At 46.3% G+C, this 14443-nt stretch overlaps 1 protein-coding gene across 3 annotated transcripts in view; it reads left to right on the forward strand.

The window, feature by feature from the left end:
• The window catches only part of CDC42BPB (CDC42 binding protein kinase beta), a 344482-nt gene that overhangs the window by 93484 nt on the left and 236555 nt on the right, over window positions 1-14443 (forward strand). For all 3 annotated transcript variants that reach the window (XM_033950846.1, XM_033950844.1, XM_033950845.1), the window contains exon 9: window positions 9723-9802. In XM_033950846.1, coding sequence (XP_033806737.1) covers window positions 9723-9802 — 80 coding nt within the window. The remainder of the gene's footprint in view (window positions 1-9722; window positions 9803-14443) is intronic.

Below are 14443 nucleotides of genomic sequence, written 5' to 3' on the forward strand. Positions count from 1 at the left end.
ACCTTTTGGACAATATTAACTTCAGTGTTCTCCCCAGAAATTCGGGTGGCATGAAAAAGCCGGGTGGGGCGGGATGGCGAAATTTGGTGGTGGGGAAAATTAACCCCCTCTTTTATTAAGGTGTACTATCGTTTTTAGCGCACGCAAACCCCCGCACTACGCAGGAAAACTAATGCCAGCTCAATGCTGGCGTTAGTGTCTAGTGCGCATGGCAATTCTGCACGCGCTAAGCGCATGCTAAAATTGCTATCGCAGCTTAGTAAAATGAGCCCTAAATGTGTACTATTTTTATTAGTTAATTATTATTATTTTCCAATGCTCAATATGACTTCCTTTTTTAAGGTTTGACACTTGTGCCAGAATATTTTTACTTAATTTAAGAAGTATCCAATTCTAGAAGGGAATAATTAGATATTTGCCCTCTTTCAAATGGTATAAAGGTTTAAAAAAGGGAAATGCATTAATGAAGTCATTAGGTTCAATCTAGCAATTTATTTCTGCATGAATCTAAACAACTAAAAAAAAAAAAGATGAATATAGCTCATCCAGTCATACAAGAAATGGCTCTACAGTACCTCTAATAATGTTTTGATCACTAGGTTCCTTCCTGAGGTCTCACTGAGGATATGAAATAGATGCGATCCCCACTTCCAGACCTCTTCCACATAATTTATGGAGAGGTGTTACTGAGCCTTGAAGGAGACCTGTGTGATTGATCTTTATCTGCTACTTTTTTGCTGTACACTTCCCCCTCTGTGTTCGCAGGGGTTAGGGGCAAAGCCGGCCTGTGAATATTAAAAAACTGTGAATAATATTCGGACTGGTTCTGCCCCTAACCCCCGCTTCCCCCAGCTATTTTAAGCCCTGAAAGCTCCCCCCCTTATGCCTTACCTGGTGGTCTAGTGGGTTTTCAGAAAGGAGCGATCTTCCCATGCTCTTGCCCCATGCAGATCGCTCACAGGAAATGGCTGCCTTGAGCTCCCGTAGTCTCTCAAGCCATTTCCTGAGAGTGATCTGCACGGAGCAGGAACGTGGGAAAATCGTTCCTTCCCTGAAAACCCTCTAGACCAGGGGTCTCAAAGTCCCTCCTTGAGGGCCACAATCCAGTCATGTTTTCAGGATTTCCCCAATGAATATGCATTGAAAGCAGTGCCTGCACATAGATCTCATGCATATTCATTGGGGAAATCCTGAAAACCCGACTGGATTGCGGCCCTCAAGTAGAGACTTTGAGACCTCTGCTCTAGACTAGAGAGCTGCACGGGAACGGGGATGACGGGAATCCCGCGGGACCCGCGGGGATCCCGCGGGTTCCCCCTTTGGGTCACGGGGATCCCGTGGGGACGCCCCCTAGGGTCGCGGGGATCCCGTGGGGACGCCTCCGAGGGTCGCGGGGTTCCTGCGGGGTTGGATCGCAGCGGGGTTGGTCGAGCCGCGAGGGTAGTCTCCTTCTCCTTACCTGCCCTGTCGCAGCACACAGCCGAACGGAAATCTTCCCGATGTCAGCGCTGACGTCGGAGGGAGGGCTTAAGCAAAGCCCTCCCTTCCTCCGACGTCAGCGCTGACATCAGGAAGACTTCCGGTCGGCTGTGTGCGGCAGGGCAGGTAGGGAGAAGGCAATGGCGAACGAAAGAGGGGGGAGGGGGCGGTCCGCCCCGAAGAATGTGCACAGCCGGTCAGGTCCCCCGATCGACCGACAACAGGCCCGGCCGACAAATCTCCCTGCCCTGTAGCCGCGAATCTAAATTACCTCTTACAGCAGCTTCACTACTCCAGCTGCTGTAAGAAGGTAATTTAGATTCGCGGCTACAGGACAGGGAGATTTGTCCGACCGGGCCTGTTCTGTTGTCGGTCGGGTGCAAAAGCGCCACAAAGGTGGAGGCAGGGAGGGAGGAAAGGTGGAGTGGAGAAGAAAAGACGCTTAAGGGGGGAGAAGGCCGCTGAAAGCACTGGGGAAGACAAAGGGGTGGAAAAGAACGCTGAAAGGACATGGGGTAAACGGGAGATGAGGGGGGGAAGGACCCTGAAAGCACTGGGGAAGACAAAGGGGTGGAGAATGCCACTGAAAGGACATGGGGAAGACAGAGGGGGGAGAAGGCCGCTGAAAGGACATGGGGAAGGCAGAGAGGGGAGAAGGATGCTGCCTGACAGGACATGGGGAAGATGGTGGGGGAGAAGGACACTGAAAGGAAATGGGGAAGAGGGAATGGGAAGAAGACGCTGGCAGGGAAGAAGACAGAGGTGCCAGACTATGGAGGGAGCGGAGGGAAAAAGATGGGTGCCAGACCAATTTGGGAGGGGGGAGAAAGGGAGAGGCACAGTAACAGAGCAAATGGAAGACACAGAGAGAAGAGAGGCAGTGGATGGAAGGAATTGAATGTGAACATGAAGAAAGCAGAAACCAGGCAATAAAGGTAGGAAAAAAATAATAATTATTTTTTTTTTTGCTTAAGGATAAAGTAGTATATTAGTTGTGTTGATAAAAATTTATAAACATTAGAGGCTCTGGTAGAAACCCGTTTACAAAGTATGTATTCTTCCCAATTAATATTTCCAAATTAATAAAGTCTTTTTGCTTATTTTTAAATGGGTTTCTACCAGAGCCTTTAATTCAGTAGCATAATTAAATGAAATAACTATTTCTGTAGTTTATAGGGACAGGTGGGGATGTAGGGGATTCCTCGCGGGGACGGGCAGGGACGGAGGGGATTCCTCGTGGGGACGGGTGGGGACGGAGGGATTCCTCGCGGGGACGGGTGGGGACGGGTGGGGACGGGTGGGACTTTGGCGGGGACGGGTGGGGACGGGTGGGATTTCTGTCCCCGCGCAACTCTCTACTCTAGACCACCAGGTAAGGCTTAAGGGGGCGCTTACAGGGCTTAAAATAGCCAGAAAATGAAACCGCGAATACGGAGGGGGAAGTGTAGTGCAAAGTGAGAGCTAGAGCAAAACAGTTTAGGTAAAGAAGCAGGTAATTAGCAATGTATTAAAATATTTTATTTTTATTTGCTTATAATGTCATTTGAAAGCTGCTTGATGTTAATACAACTTTAATTTAATTCTTTATAGTGTGTGGGGGTGGGACAACACCTATATCAACAGTAAAGTTAGAATAGGGTCATTAAATCCAGTGGCTTACCTAGTATATATGACAGCCAGTGCTGATGATTTTTTAACAACCCCCTCCTCTATATAAAAAAGATACTTTTAGTAATAATCAATGAGTCACACAACAAGGGTGCACCTAGGAAAAGGCAGCATCTTAAACACTGCAGTGAGCACTAGAACATCAATACACCCATTGTAAAACTAGACAAGCCAGATCCTTCACAGTCAGTTGATCTTGTACAGTCAATGCTAACAGAAAGCCATGTTCTTTTCATACACACAGACAGATAACACCCTTGCCCAATATGGAATAATCACAAACTGAAAATAAAACTATGTAGACAAAAGTTAAACTGAACCAAGAAACCAGACTCTGCATACACTGCAACACCACAGAAACAGTGACACGTCCTCTAATACTGTGTAAAATATAAAGACAGTCGATATAAATTTGAAAAAAACCTGCTACATAACAATCACCACTTTACAAATTAACAAACAGAAATAAAACAAATAATGAGAAATAAGAAAATACTATTTTTTGGACTACCGTATTTTCACGCAGATAACGCGCACCCGTGTATAACGCGCACACGGGTATAGCGCGCAGAAACCACGATTTTATGTATAAAAACTTGTATACCGCGCTCACGGGTATAACGCGCATGCTGCCCGACTGTCCTTTCGCCTGCCCCGACTCTCCTCTGGCCACCCCGACTCTCTCAACCCGACCATGTGCCTCAGGCCGCGCCCCCAGGTGGGACCTAAGGCTCCAGGGCCTATTCTGATTGGCCCACGCGCCTTAGGCCCCACCAGTAGGCGGAGCTTTGGGACGGATGGGCCAATCCGGCCTCATTCCGTCGTTGGCTGCCTGCCGGACAGGCGGTTTTGGCTCCCGTCTGTCCCAACTACACAAAGGTACGGGGAAGGGGGGTGGGGGTGTCGTGGGGTCGGCCAGGGGGGTCGCGGGTCGGCTGGGGGGGCGGTCGGAGGTTCTTGGGGGGGGCGGTCGTTGGAGGGAGGGGGGTTTGCGTCGAGGGCAGGAGGGCCTGGGAACCCTCCTGCCCGTAATGTAGTGCGGGGTGGGGGTAGGGGGTCGCCATGGCCAGGAGGGTTTGGGCTCCCTCCTGGCCCGATATTGTCGGGGAGTCGGTCGGGCAAGAGGGCTTGGGCTCCCTCTTGCTCCGATCGTGGATGCGGGTGGGAGCGCGTTCGGGGTGGGGGTGCGAGCGGTCCTGCTGGGGGGGGGGGGGGGGAATCGGGCGTCGGGCGGGGTGGGAACTATGTAGAAAAACTTTTGTATACCGCGCTCACGCGTATAACGCGCGAGGGGTATGCGCGGTAGGTAGGAAAATACGGTAATCAATTTTTCAATTAGCTTTCAGAGGCCAAATCTTTCTTCAAGACAGTACAGCAGGGGTGCCCACACTTTTTTTACCTTGCGAGCTACTTTTTAAAATGACCAAGTCAAAATAATCTACCAACAATAAAATTTTTAAAAACCCAAAGCACACTGTACACAGAGAAAATGTTAATTATCATTTGTATTTGGGTTTTTTTTTTCAGAGGTCAAGGCAGATGATTTTAAAATATGCAGTGTCACCTCAGTAACAGCTATACAAAAATAGACAAATATACCCCTCTCCCCTTTTACTAAGCGATAGCGGTTTTTAGTGCAGGGAGCTGCGCTGAATGCCCCCGCACTACTCTCGACACTCATAGGCTCCTTGCCCTAAAAACCACTATCGCAGTTTAGTAAAAGTGGGCCATAGTGCAAAATATAGACGGCAGATATAAATTCTCAAAACGGACACATTTTGATAACTAAATTGAAAATAAAATCATTTTTCCAACCTTTTTGTCTGGTGGTTTCATGAGTCTCTGGTTGCAGTTCCTTCTTCTGACTGTAAATCCAATATTTCTTTCTTTCTGCCTCTCCCTTTTTCTTTCTGTCTCTCTTTCTTTCTCTCTCCCCCCTGCCTCTCTTTCTTTCTCTCTCCCCCCCTGCCCCCCCAAGCCATCATGCCGATTTCTCCACTTCCCCGATTCTTTCCCTACCCCCCAAGCCACCACGATGATTTCTCTCTGCTGCTTCCCCGAGCCAGGCCAGGCATGTACAAGCGCCAGACTCACAAGACTTCACCTCCGACATCAATTCTGATGTCGGAGAGGAAGTTCCAGGTCAACCAGGCAGGCTAGCTCAGAACTTCCTCTCCGACTTCAGAATTGATGTCGGAAGTGAAGTCTTGCGAGTCTGGCGCTTGTAAACCTTTACGATCTACTAGTCGATCGCGATCGACCATTTGGGCACCCCTGCAGTACAGTATATTGCTGTTATGGTATCCTGTCCTGACCTGAGGAAAGGAGTTTAGACCCAAAAAAATTGCCTTATTTCCATTTCCTATTTATAAACTTTAATCAATACAGTTACAATACTACTTGATTCTACGTAATGCAACAAAAAAAATATTTTTCTACCTTTTGTCGTTTCTGCTTTAATCATCTTCTCTTTGCTCTCTTCTTTCTATTAAGTGTTTGTCCTCGCTCCCTTCCATGCAACATCTGTCCTTTCTCTTTGCCTCTTCCACCCAGCTTCTGCCCTCTCTCTCTCTCTCTACCCCTTCCATCTACTGTCCATCCTCTCTGCCCCTTGCATCCACTATCCATCCTCTCTCTGCCCTTTCCATCCAGTGTCCGCCCTCTCTCTGTTCCATATGGCATCTTTCCTCTTTCTATGTCCCTTCAATAAACTGTATATCCTCTGCCCTTTCTCTCCTTTGTACATGATTCATTTCAGCTTCACCCCCTCTCCTATGCTCTGGCATCTCTATCCTCTCCTTTCCTTCCTTCCTTACCACTCCACCCCATGGTCTGGCATCTCTATCTCCTTCCCTTCTTTCTCCCATGCCCTGGCATCTCCCTCCTCTCTCTCCCTCTCCCTCCTTCTCTGGCACCTCCTCTCCTTACTTTCCCTCTGGTCTGGCATTTTGTCTTCTTTAGTTTCCCTTCCTTCGCCCAATGCCCTGGCATCTCTCTCCTCTCATCTCCCCCTCCCACTCCATTATCTGGCATCTCTTCTCCTTTCTTTTATTTTATTTTATTTATTCGACTTTTTAACCCGTCCTCCCAAAAGAGCCCAGAATGGGTTACAATGAATATATTGGTGCATTAAAATTATAAGTAAGATAGGTACTTCCTTCCACCTGGTCTGGCATCTGCCTCTTTCCCCCTCCCCCCATATGCCCCGACATCTCTTCCCCCCCTCCATGGTATGGTAGCTCCTTTCCTTTCCCTCCCTCCCATGGTCTTGGCATCTCTTTCCGCTCCTCTCCCTTCCCTGGTCTTCCTTCTCCTCTCTCTGTCCTCAATTGGGTGCTGCTGCAGCAGCACTTCTCTTCCCCTCCCCCCTCCCCATTTGGGTGCAACAGCAGCACTTCTCTTCCCCTTCCCCCCCAAAAAATTGGGTGCAGCAACCGGAACATTTCTCTTCTTTCTCCCCCCAAAAATGGGTGCAGCAGCAAAATTTCTTTTCCCCTTCCTCCCTCCCAAAAATGGGTGCAGCAGCAGAACATTTCTCTTTCCCCCTCCCCCATTCAGTGGTGCAGCAGCATTTCTCTTTCTATCCCTCCCAGCTCACACACCCGGCAGTCGCTAGGCAAGTTGTAAGCGTCCCTCCATCACTGACCTATCTTCCATAGGTCAGCGACGGAGGGAAGCTTACAACTTGCTGCTCTTCCTTGCTTTGGGCATTCCAAGCGGAGACTCAGAGGAGACATGATAGAGACCTACAAGATCATGAAGGGCATAGAGAGAGTAGAGAGGGACAGATTTTTCAAACTTTCAAAACATAAAAGAACAAGAGGGCATTCAGAGAAGTTGGAAGGAGACAGATTCAAAACGAATGCTAGGAAGTTTTTCTTTACCCAGCGTGTGGTGGACACCTGGAATGCGCTTCCAGAGGATGTAATAGGACAGAGTACGGTACTGGAGTTCAAGAAAGGATTGGACAATTTCCTGCTGGAAAAAAGGGATAGAGGGGTATAGATAGAGGGCTACTGCACAGGTCCTGGACCTGTTGGGCCGCTGCGTGAGCGGACTGCTGGGCACGATGGACCTCAGGTCTGACCCAGTGGAGGCATTGCTTATGTTCCTCGTTGCCGGGTCCTGCCTTCGCGGAAACAGAAAGTAGGCAGGACCCGGCAGCAAGGAAGGGCTGAAACAAGTTGTAAGCTTCCATCCGTTGTTGACCAGTCTCCTGCCTGTCTCTTGCCTTAGCCCGTAGCAAACTCATGGTTCGTGGCTCTAAGGTGTGCGTGCCGGCTTTCCTTCTCTTCCCCCCCCCCCCGGTACGTAACTTCCAGTTTTGGAGGGAAGAGTAGGGAAGCCAGCACGCACACCTTAGAGCCCCGAATCATGAGTTCGCGTTTCCAAGCCGGTGAGAGGTGTTTTTTTTTATGTTGAGTGGTGGCGGCAGCAGCGAGATTCGCGTTAGATGATAGCCGGGCGGTCATCTAAATTAGCCGGGCTCAGCGCCCGGCTAAAAGGCCCTGGGAAGAACACTGAACTTTAAACAATATTTATAAAAAAATCAGAAGAGTGTCAGTTGTTATACCTTGTATAGTCATTTTATTTTTAATCAATTAAAATTGACAAGGAAATTATAATTATGCATTTCAAGTATATTTAACTTTGCACTATGTAGAGGTTTGTCAGCTTTTGTTTACTTAAGGGATTCACTGAAACATACAGTTTGATCAGGGATGCTTTGCATACTGCTATAGCTTAAGAATGTAAATTGTGATATTCTATTGTCTTCCTTTCTAGTTTTCTATTAGTTTTGGGTAGATGAGCATATAGATAGTTGCCAGGACTTAAATCAACGCTAACATCCCTCACCATGTTTTTCACATAGGGCTAGATTCACTAACCTGCCCAATCATGACCGATCTGTGTCCGATCCGGGCAGGTCTGATGGATTCTTCAAGCAACAATATTCTAATGGGGGCGATCGGTGGAACGCCTCATGTGCCGAAACAGATCGCTAGTGTGCAATCCAGACGCATGTGCAGACCATCTGCTTTCCCTGTAGATGGGCTGCGCATGCGTTCGTGTTTGTTTGCTTTGTTTTGTTTTTAGAGGGGACCCCAACTCGATCCCCAGCGGCAGCAGCAGCCTCTTTTTAAAAAACTTTTTTTTAATCCTCTCATCTTCTTTGCAAGCCCGTGGTTTTAACCCACTTAAACCAGCGGGTTAAAACCATGGGCTTGCTGTGCGGGGCGGCAGGCAGGAGAGATTAGGGGGAGAGAAGGGTGGCAATTCAGGGCGGCAGGCAGGAGAGATTCGGGGCAGAGAGATAATTGTCGGGGAAGCAGAGAGCAGGGTGGCAATGGAGCTGGAGAATCGGAAAGGACGTATGTGACTGGTCCCCAGCAGTCACTTCTTGGGTTGATCGGCCAGCCCAGTCGGTTTGCAAAATTTGTTTTGTGAATCGCGTCCCTGCCTACTTTGCATGCCGTTACCCTCATTTGCATGCGTGGGTCGGAATTGGATCAGCAGAGAGGTAAGTGAATCGGGCTGGAGTCAAATCAGGTTGCTAAGGGGTAGCAAACCGATCGGTACACGATCGGTTTGCTTAGTGAATCTAGCCCATAGTCTATCAATCCTGCTTCCCAGTCCCTCTTGGGTACGTTCAAAATCTTAGTGTTAACCATAATCACCTTCATGGGTAGACAATAACCAATGCAGACAAGTCATGGAATATATATTCATTTTGTAGTCTGCCTTTTCCTAGGGTAAAGGCATAAGGTGGATAATATAGAAGGTATAAAATTCAGAGTACCATATTTTTCACTCCATAAGATGCACCTGACTATAAGATGCACCCTAGATTTAGAGGAGGAAAACAAGAAAAAAATCATTCTGAACCAAATTCTCCCTGCCATGCTCTGGATCCAACCCCACATTCCTTGCCAGGCTCTGCACCCAGTCTCCCCTTCCTGCCAGGCTCTATACCCTATCCCTCATCTGGTGGTCTAGTGGTAGGCCGGGACAGGGTGCATGGCAGGCAGGGACAGGGCAGGCAGGTCTAGTGGCAGGCAGGCAGGCCTAGTGGTAGGCAGGGCCCCCTACTCTGAGGCAGGTAGGCAAGCAGGCAGGCCCCCGTACCTTTTTAGAAATCCTGCCATGCAGCGCTGAATGGCAGGAGTTTTCAGTGATGCTGCTTTTCCCTCTGCTGACTCCCGTGTACCCCCTTACCTTTTTTAAAAATCCTATTGTCCAGCGCTGTATGGCAGGAGCTTTCAGTGATCCTGCTCTTCCCTCCGCTGACTCCCGAGCTAAACTCTGAGCGTCGGAGCGGAGCACGAGGGAGGCGCGAGCTTATCGCGTTCCTGCCTGGTCCTGCTCCGCTCTGTGAATGGCTGCAGTCAGTTCTCGAGAAAAATATGGTAATCAAAAGCAGGTATAAATGCATTAAGTACAGCAGTGAAGCAATAAGATTGATTGTAATAATGGACACTCCTTGTAGCTTACTCCAGCCTGAAATAAGTCAAGATGCAATGTGTCAGGGAGTTGCTTTTTGTCATGATCAAGTGTTGTTTCTGTTATCACCACAGGAAATGGTACCTCCTAGTTCTCATACTGGCTTTTCTGGATTGCATTTGCCGTTTGTTGGCTTCACATACACAACTGAGAGGTAAGGTAATGAATACTTAAAAAGTTATCACATGCTTGATTGAGAGTAAAAATGTGATCGCCATATTAATCACTTGATTATGTACATAGAAATAAAGGTCAATAAATAAGTTATAGGGTAGATTTTTATTAGACTATTAATTCATTTGGAAAATTTTTGGTACGCCACAGTATCATCAGTGGTTTTAAATAATACAGAATGAGCTAGGCATGATGCTTATTTAGACCCAGGAAATTACAGGTTGCATTAATAACCCTGCATTTTGAACAATTGTTGGACCCTAAAGTATCAATTATTGCAGCTTGTAGAACTTAATTGACCCCACTCTACCATGTTGCATGAAATAGGACATCAGTTAGATGTACAGTGATACCTTGGTTAATGAGCATAATTTGTTCCAGAAGCATGCTCGTAAGCCAAAGCACTTGTATATCAAAGCAAAGTTCCCCATAGGCCGTAGTGCAAACTCAGACGATTCGTTCCACAACCAAAGTTCGCTATGATGGCCCAAGGGTGAGTACCTGCCTGTGGGTGCCGCAGCCCCTTCAGCGGGATGGCTTCCTTCCCTTGGGGTCCCCGTGTGGCTACCCTCCCACTTTGGCCGATGCCTCTGCTGTCTGCCAGCGTCTCCCGGCTCCCTATTCAAGCTGGTCACCATCCTGTACAAGCATACGCACGACCTCTCAGCCGGCCACCGCCCCGATAACACGCCGCCACGTGCCTTACAATGTCGGAAGCCCTAAAAATCTTGGCTGTCATATGTTTGGTCAAGACTATTAAAATATTGAGTTGTGATACCAGAATGCAAAAGTTGATTAACCCCTGAGTAAGCTTTAAAAAGTGAAACGGCTGAGCTCTCGTTGAGCCATAACTAAGTACTTTTGCCTTTCTTATGGTGGTTTAGTAAACTTTACAGCATTTAGTCAGTTAAACAGCTTTATTTGGGACACCAATGAACTCATGATGATATTCATACCCCATTAGACACCTATATTTTAGGGTGTTGGGTGTTTGACGTTCACGGATGTACTCGTATAGTGATATCAGTGTATCTGGTTTTGCTATTCCTTGCTTCAGTGTGTACACTTATTGGTTCATAGGCAACCTGAAAAAGTTACATATTTGAACTTCTGTATTTTATTTTCCACATAAAAGGATGGAGTTTGATTGAATTAATGAGTAATATTTGCTCTAACAGAATTCATTAAAACTTTTTTTGTTTCTAGTGACTTTTGTCATATTTTCCCTAGAGATGGTCATATGTTCTGTCAGTGTGGGATTTCTATAGCCTATCTTTCCTTATTGTCCACCAGTCCAGTGCAGATTTGTGGGCTCTGTTCCTCTACCATCAGATAGAAGCAGAATAAAAAGTTTTAAGTTCCACCCTATAATGGGCACTGAGCAACCTACTTACTTTTAGGATTTCTCTTGACTCCAGTAATTGGTAGAGGGGTACTTATGCAGTGGGATTCTGGTTTTCTGTAGATGCTTCTGGGTCATAGTTGGAGAACTGGGTGTCTGCAGTTGACCATAGACAGTGGGGAGGGGTAGAGATCTATCTAGGCACCTATCTCTGGAGCTGGAGGGCTGATAATCTGGAAGACTCCTGGTCTGTTTCCCTGAGAAACGGGCAGTTGAGAAGGGGTGGGAGTACAGTCAAAATGATCAGTCAGTGCCATTGAGGCTCTGCAGGTAAGAAATTCCTGGTGATGAGCCTTGGTGCATTATGCTCACTACTGCGGTTGGCTTCAGAGGCACTGCAGTGATGTTGGGTAGAATGCACTGCAGACAGTTACAGTCGCTCCAGATATGAGGATAGGTAGGCCCTACTGGGTTCAGCACACTTGATCCTTAGCGGAAATGTCATGGCATCACTAGCTGAGAGCACAAAATGGTGCTTCTGATGTGAGGATTCCGTTCATTTTGTCATCAGAGAAACAGGTAGTCAGGTGCTTATGGCCTCCTTGGATCCCCCATTCTTGACCCTGGTAAAAATGTTGGGGAGGAGGTATGAGGAAGGAGCATTTGTATCGGGATTTACCAGGGGCTTCCAAAGAAAAATATTCTCCTGGACAGTTTGTTTTCACAGAATTTGTTATTGCTGCATAAGGCATTTTGATTGAAGCAGGATAAAGGGGGTCCAATCTTTTATTTATTAAAAAAATGTATTCACTAGCATCCAACAATTCTGAATGAGTTACAGTGTAAACATACATAATTAAAATCAACAAGCTAAAACAAACATAATACATAAAAAAACCTAAATTTATAATTAACCCGTCTAAATAGGAGCAGAAATTACACCGATTGCTTTATCACAAAATACAGTCCTTCAAATAAAGAAAATTAGCAGATAAGACTAAATTTCTCATTCCATGTAAAATTTTGCCTTAAGATAAACTTAGGGCTCCTTTTACAAAGGTGCACTAGGGCCTTAACATGTGGAATAGCGCGCGCTAGCCACTACCACCTCCTTTTAAGCAGGCAGTAGTTTTTCGGCTAGCGCACGCTAATCCGTTGCATACGCTAAAACTGCTAACGCACCTTGTAAAAGGAGCCCTTAGTGCATGAACTTAAGTATTTCAGGCATGAGCTCAGTCTAACATAGGACTAGAAATAATAGCACAAGTTTGTTTGACAAGTAACATGAAATCAACCCCACTTAGGTGAATTATAACATCCACCAGGACAGTGTAGCACTTTCAGAAGCCAATGAAGAAAGGTTTGCAGTTGAGCCAGTTCTATTGTGCAAGAATAAAAACTAGAGCTAAAACTTTTTTTTCTGAATTAAAATATCCCTGGTGAAGACACACAAAACCAGAGCCAAATTAATTGCTCATGTAAAGGTGACGAGATAATTGCACGCCAGACACCAGCATGCCGACAATCCAGCGCTGACAATTCGGCACAAGAAAGAAGCGTGCCACGGGAAAACTTATTTTTAAAGAGCTCCGACAGGGAGTGTTTAGAGGGAACCCCCCACTTTACTGCATAGTGTTCGCGCTGCTGTTGGGGGGGTGTAGGGGGTGCAACCCCCCACATTATAGAGAAAACGGAACTTTTCCTGAAAAACATCAGAAAAAGTTCCGTTTTCTCTATAATGTAGGGTTCCAACCCTCCCCCCCCCCGAACAGCAGTGCAAACACTATGCAGTAAAGTGGGGGGTTACCTCCAAACACCCCCGTCGGAGCTTCTTAAAAATAAGTTTTCCCGTGGCGCGCTTCTTTCTTGCGCCGAATTGTCAGCGCTGGATTGTCGGCATGCTGGGGTACATTACATTAGGGATTTCTATTCCGCCATTACCTTGCGGTTTCAAGGCGGATTACAAATGGATTGTCCGGAGATTAGAAGTATTTAGGGAGTAGTTTGTACATTTCTTTGAGTTGCTAAGGATTACGTCTGAGTTGTCATTATTGGAGGTACATATGTAGTAGTTGCAGGTGATGCTTGGGACATTTCTGATTGTGTTAGTTCAGTTTTAAGTGTTTTTTTTTAATAGAAGGGTTTTTATTTCTTTCTTGAAGGTTTTGTAGTCTGTGGTCGTGGTCAATAGGTTGTAGAGTTGTTGGTCAAGTGTTGCAGCTCGAGTGGCTAGGAGGTTGCCACAAAGAAGCAATTAAACAAAAGAACTCTAAGGGGAAAGTAGTAATAGTTAAACTTTGAAAAAAGGAAACAAGTTTACAACAAATAAACTTTTATCTGTCTCTTTCAAAAGGATGTTAAGAGAGCAAAAGATATAATATTGTGTGTCATTTTGGTGGCTATTCTTTATAAATTCAGTTTTTTTGAGAATTAGTAATTGAACTCATATTCTAAGTATGCGTGAAACCATTCTCTTCTGTTTTAACTGATACCGTAGCTTCCGCTAGTGCTACATAATCTAAACCTATGCCTTCCATCCAATAAATCCGTCCAGGCCAGAAGATAAAATTCTAACCAAAGGATTTACTTAACTCAGATGACAAACAAAGGTAAACCACACAGTTCTTATTGTAATTATTTACTGATACAAGTAGTATGAAGATATTCGCCACACTTATGGACTTGTTTTTATTAAACTGTACCCAATGCAGCTTAACCCTTTAATTGGCAGATAGTGAAACAGCTGCTCTACGTAACTTGATGCTGAACGAGAGCAACAGTGCCAAGTAACAGGCATTTAGAGATGCAGATTAGAGAATGACACGGGGAAAAAATCTGTCCCCGTCACCGCCCCGGCCCCGGCCCACCATCCTCTGCACCGCCCCGTCACCGCCATTCCATTCACCGCCCCGTCACCGTCACTGCCATCCCTTTCACCGCCCCGTCACCGCCACTGCCATCCCATTCACCGCCCCGTCACCATCCCCGCAGCATCCATATAAGCCTTAGTACTCTAATATTTAGCGTATTCCATTCTTATAAATCAAAGTTCCTGCTGCTGAACTAGAGAAAGAGATGTTCAGCTGGCAGGGCTTTGTTTATAAATTTTTATTAACACAACTAATATACCACCATAATGTTTCCGACAGAGGACAAGTATGCAATAAATGCATTTTGCTGTTTCAATGCCAGTGCTCAGCAGAACAACAGACAGCAATATGGACATTCACCTTATGTAGTACTTTTTTAATATATAAAAATAGGCAAAATTAGTTGCTG

The sequence above is a fragment of the Geotrypetes seraphini genome, chromosome 7 (genome assembly GCF_902459505.1).
Source record: "Geotrypetes seraphini chromosome 7, aGeoSer1.1, whole genome shotgun sequence".
Classification (NCBI taxonomy): Eukaryota; Metazoa; Chordata; class Amphibia; order Gymnophiona; family Dermophiidae; genus Geotrypetes; species Geotrypetes seraphini.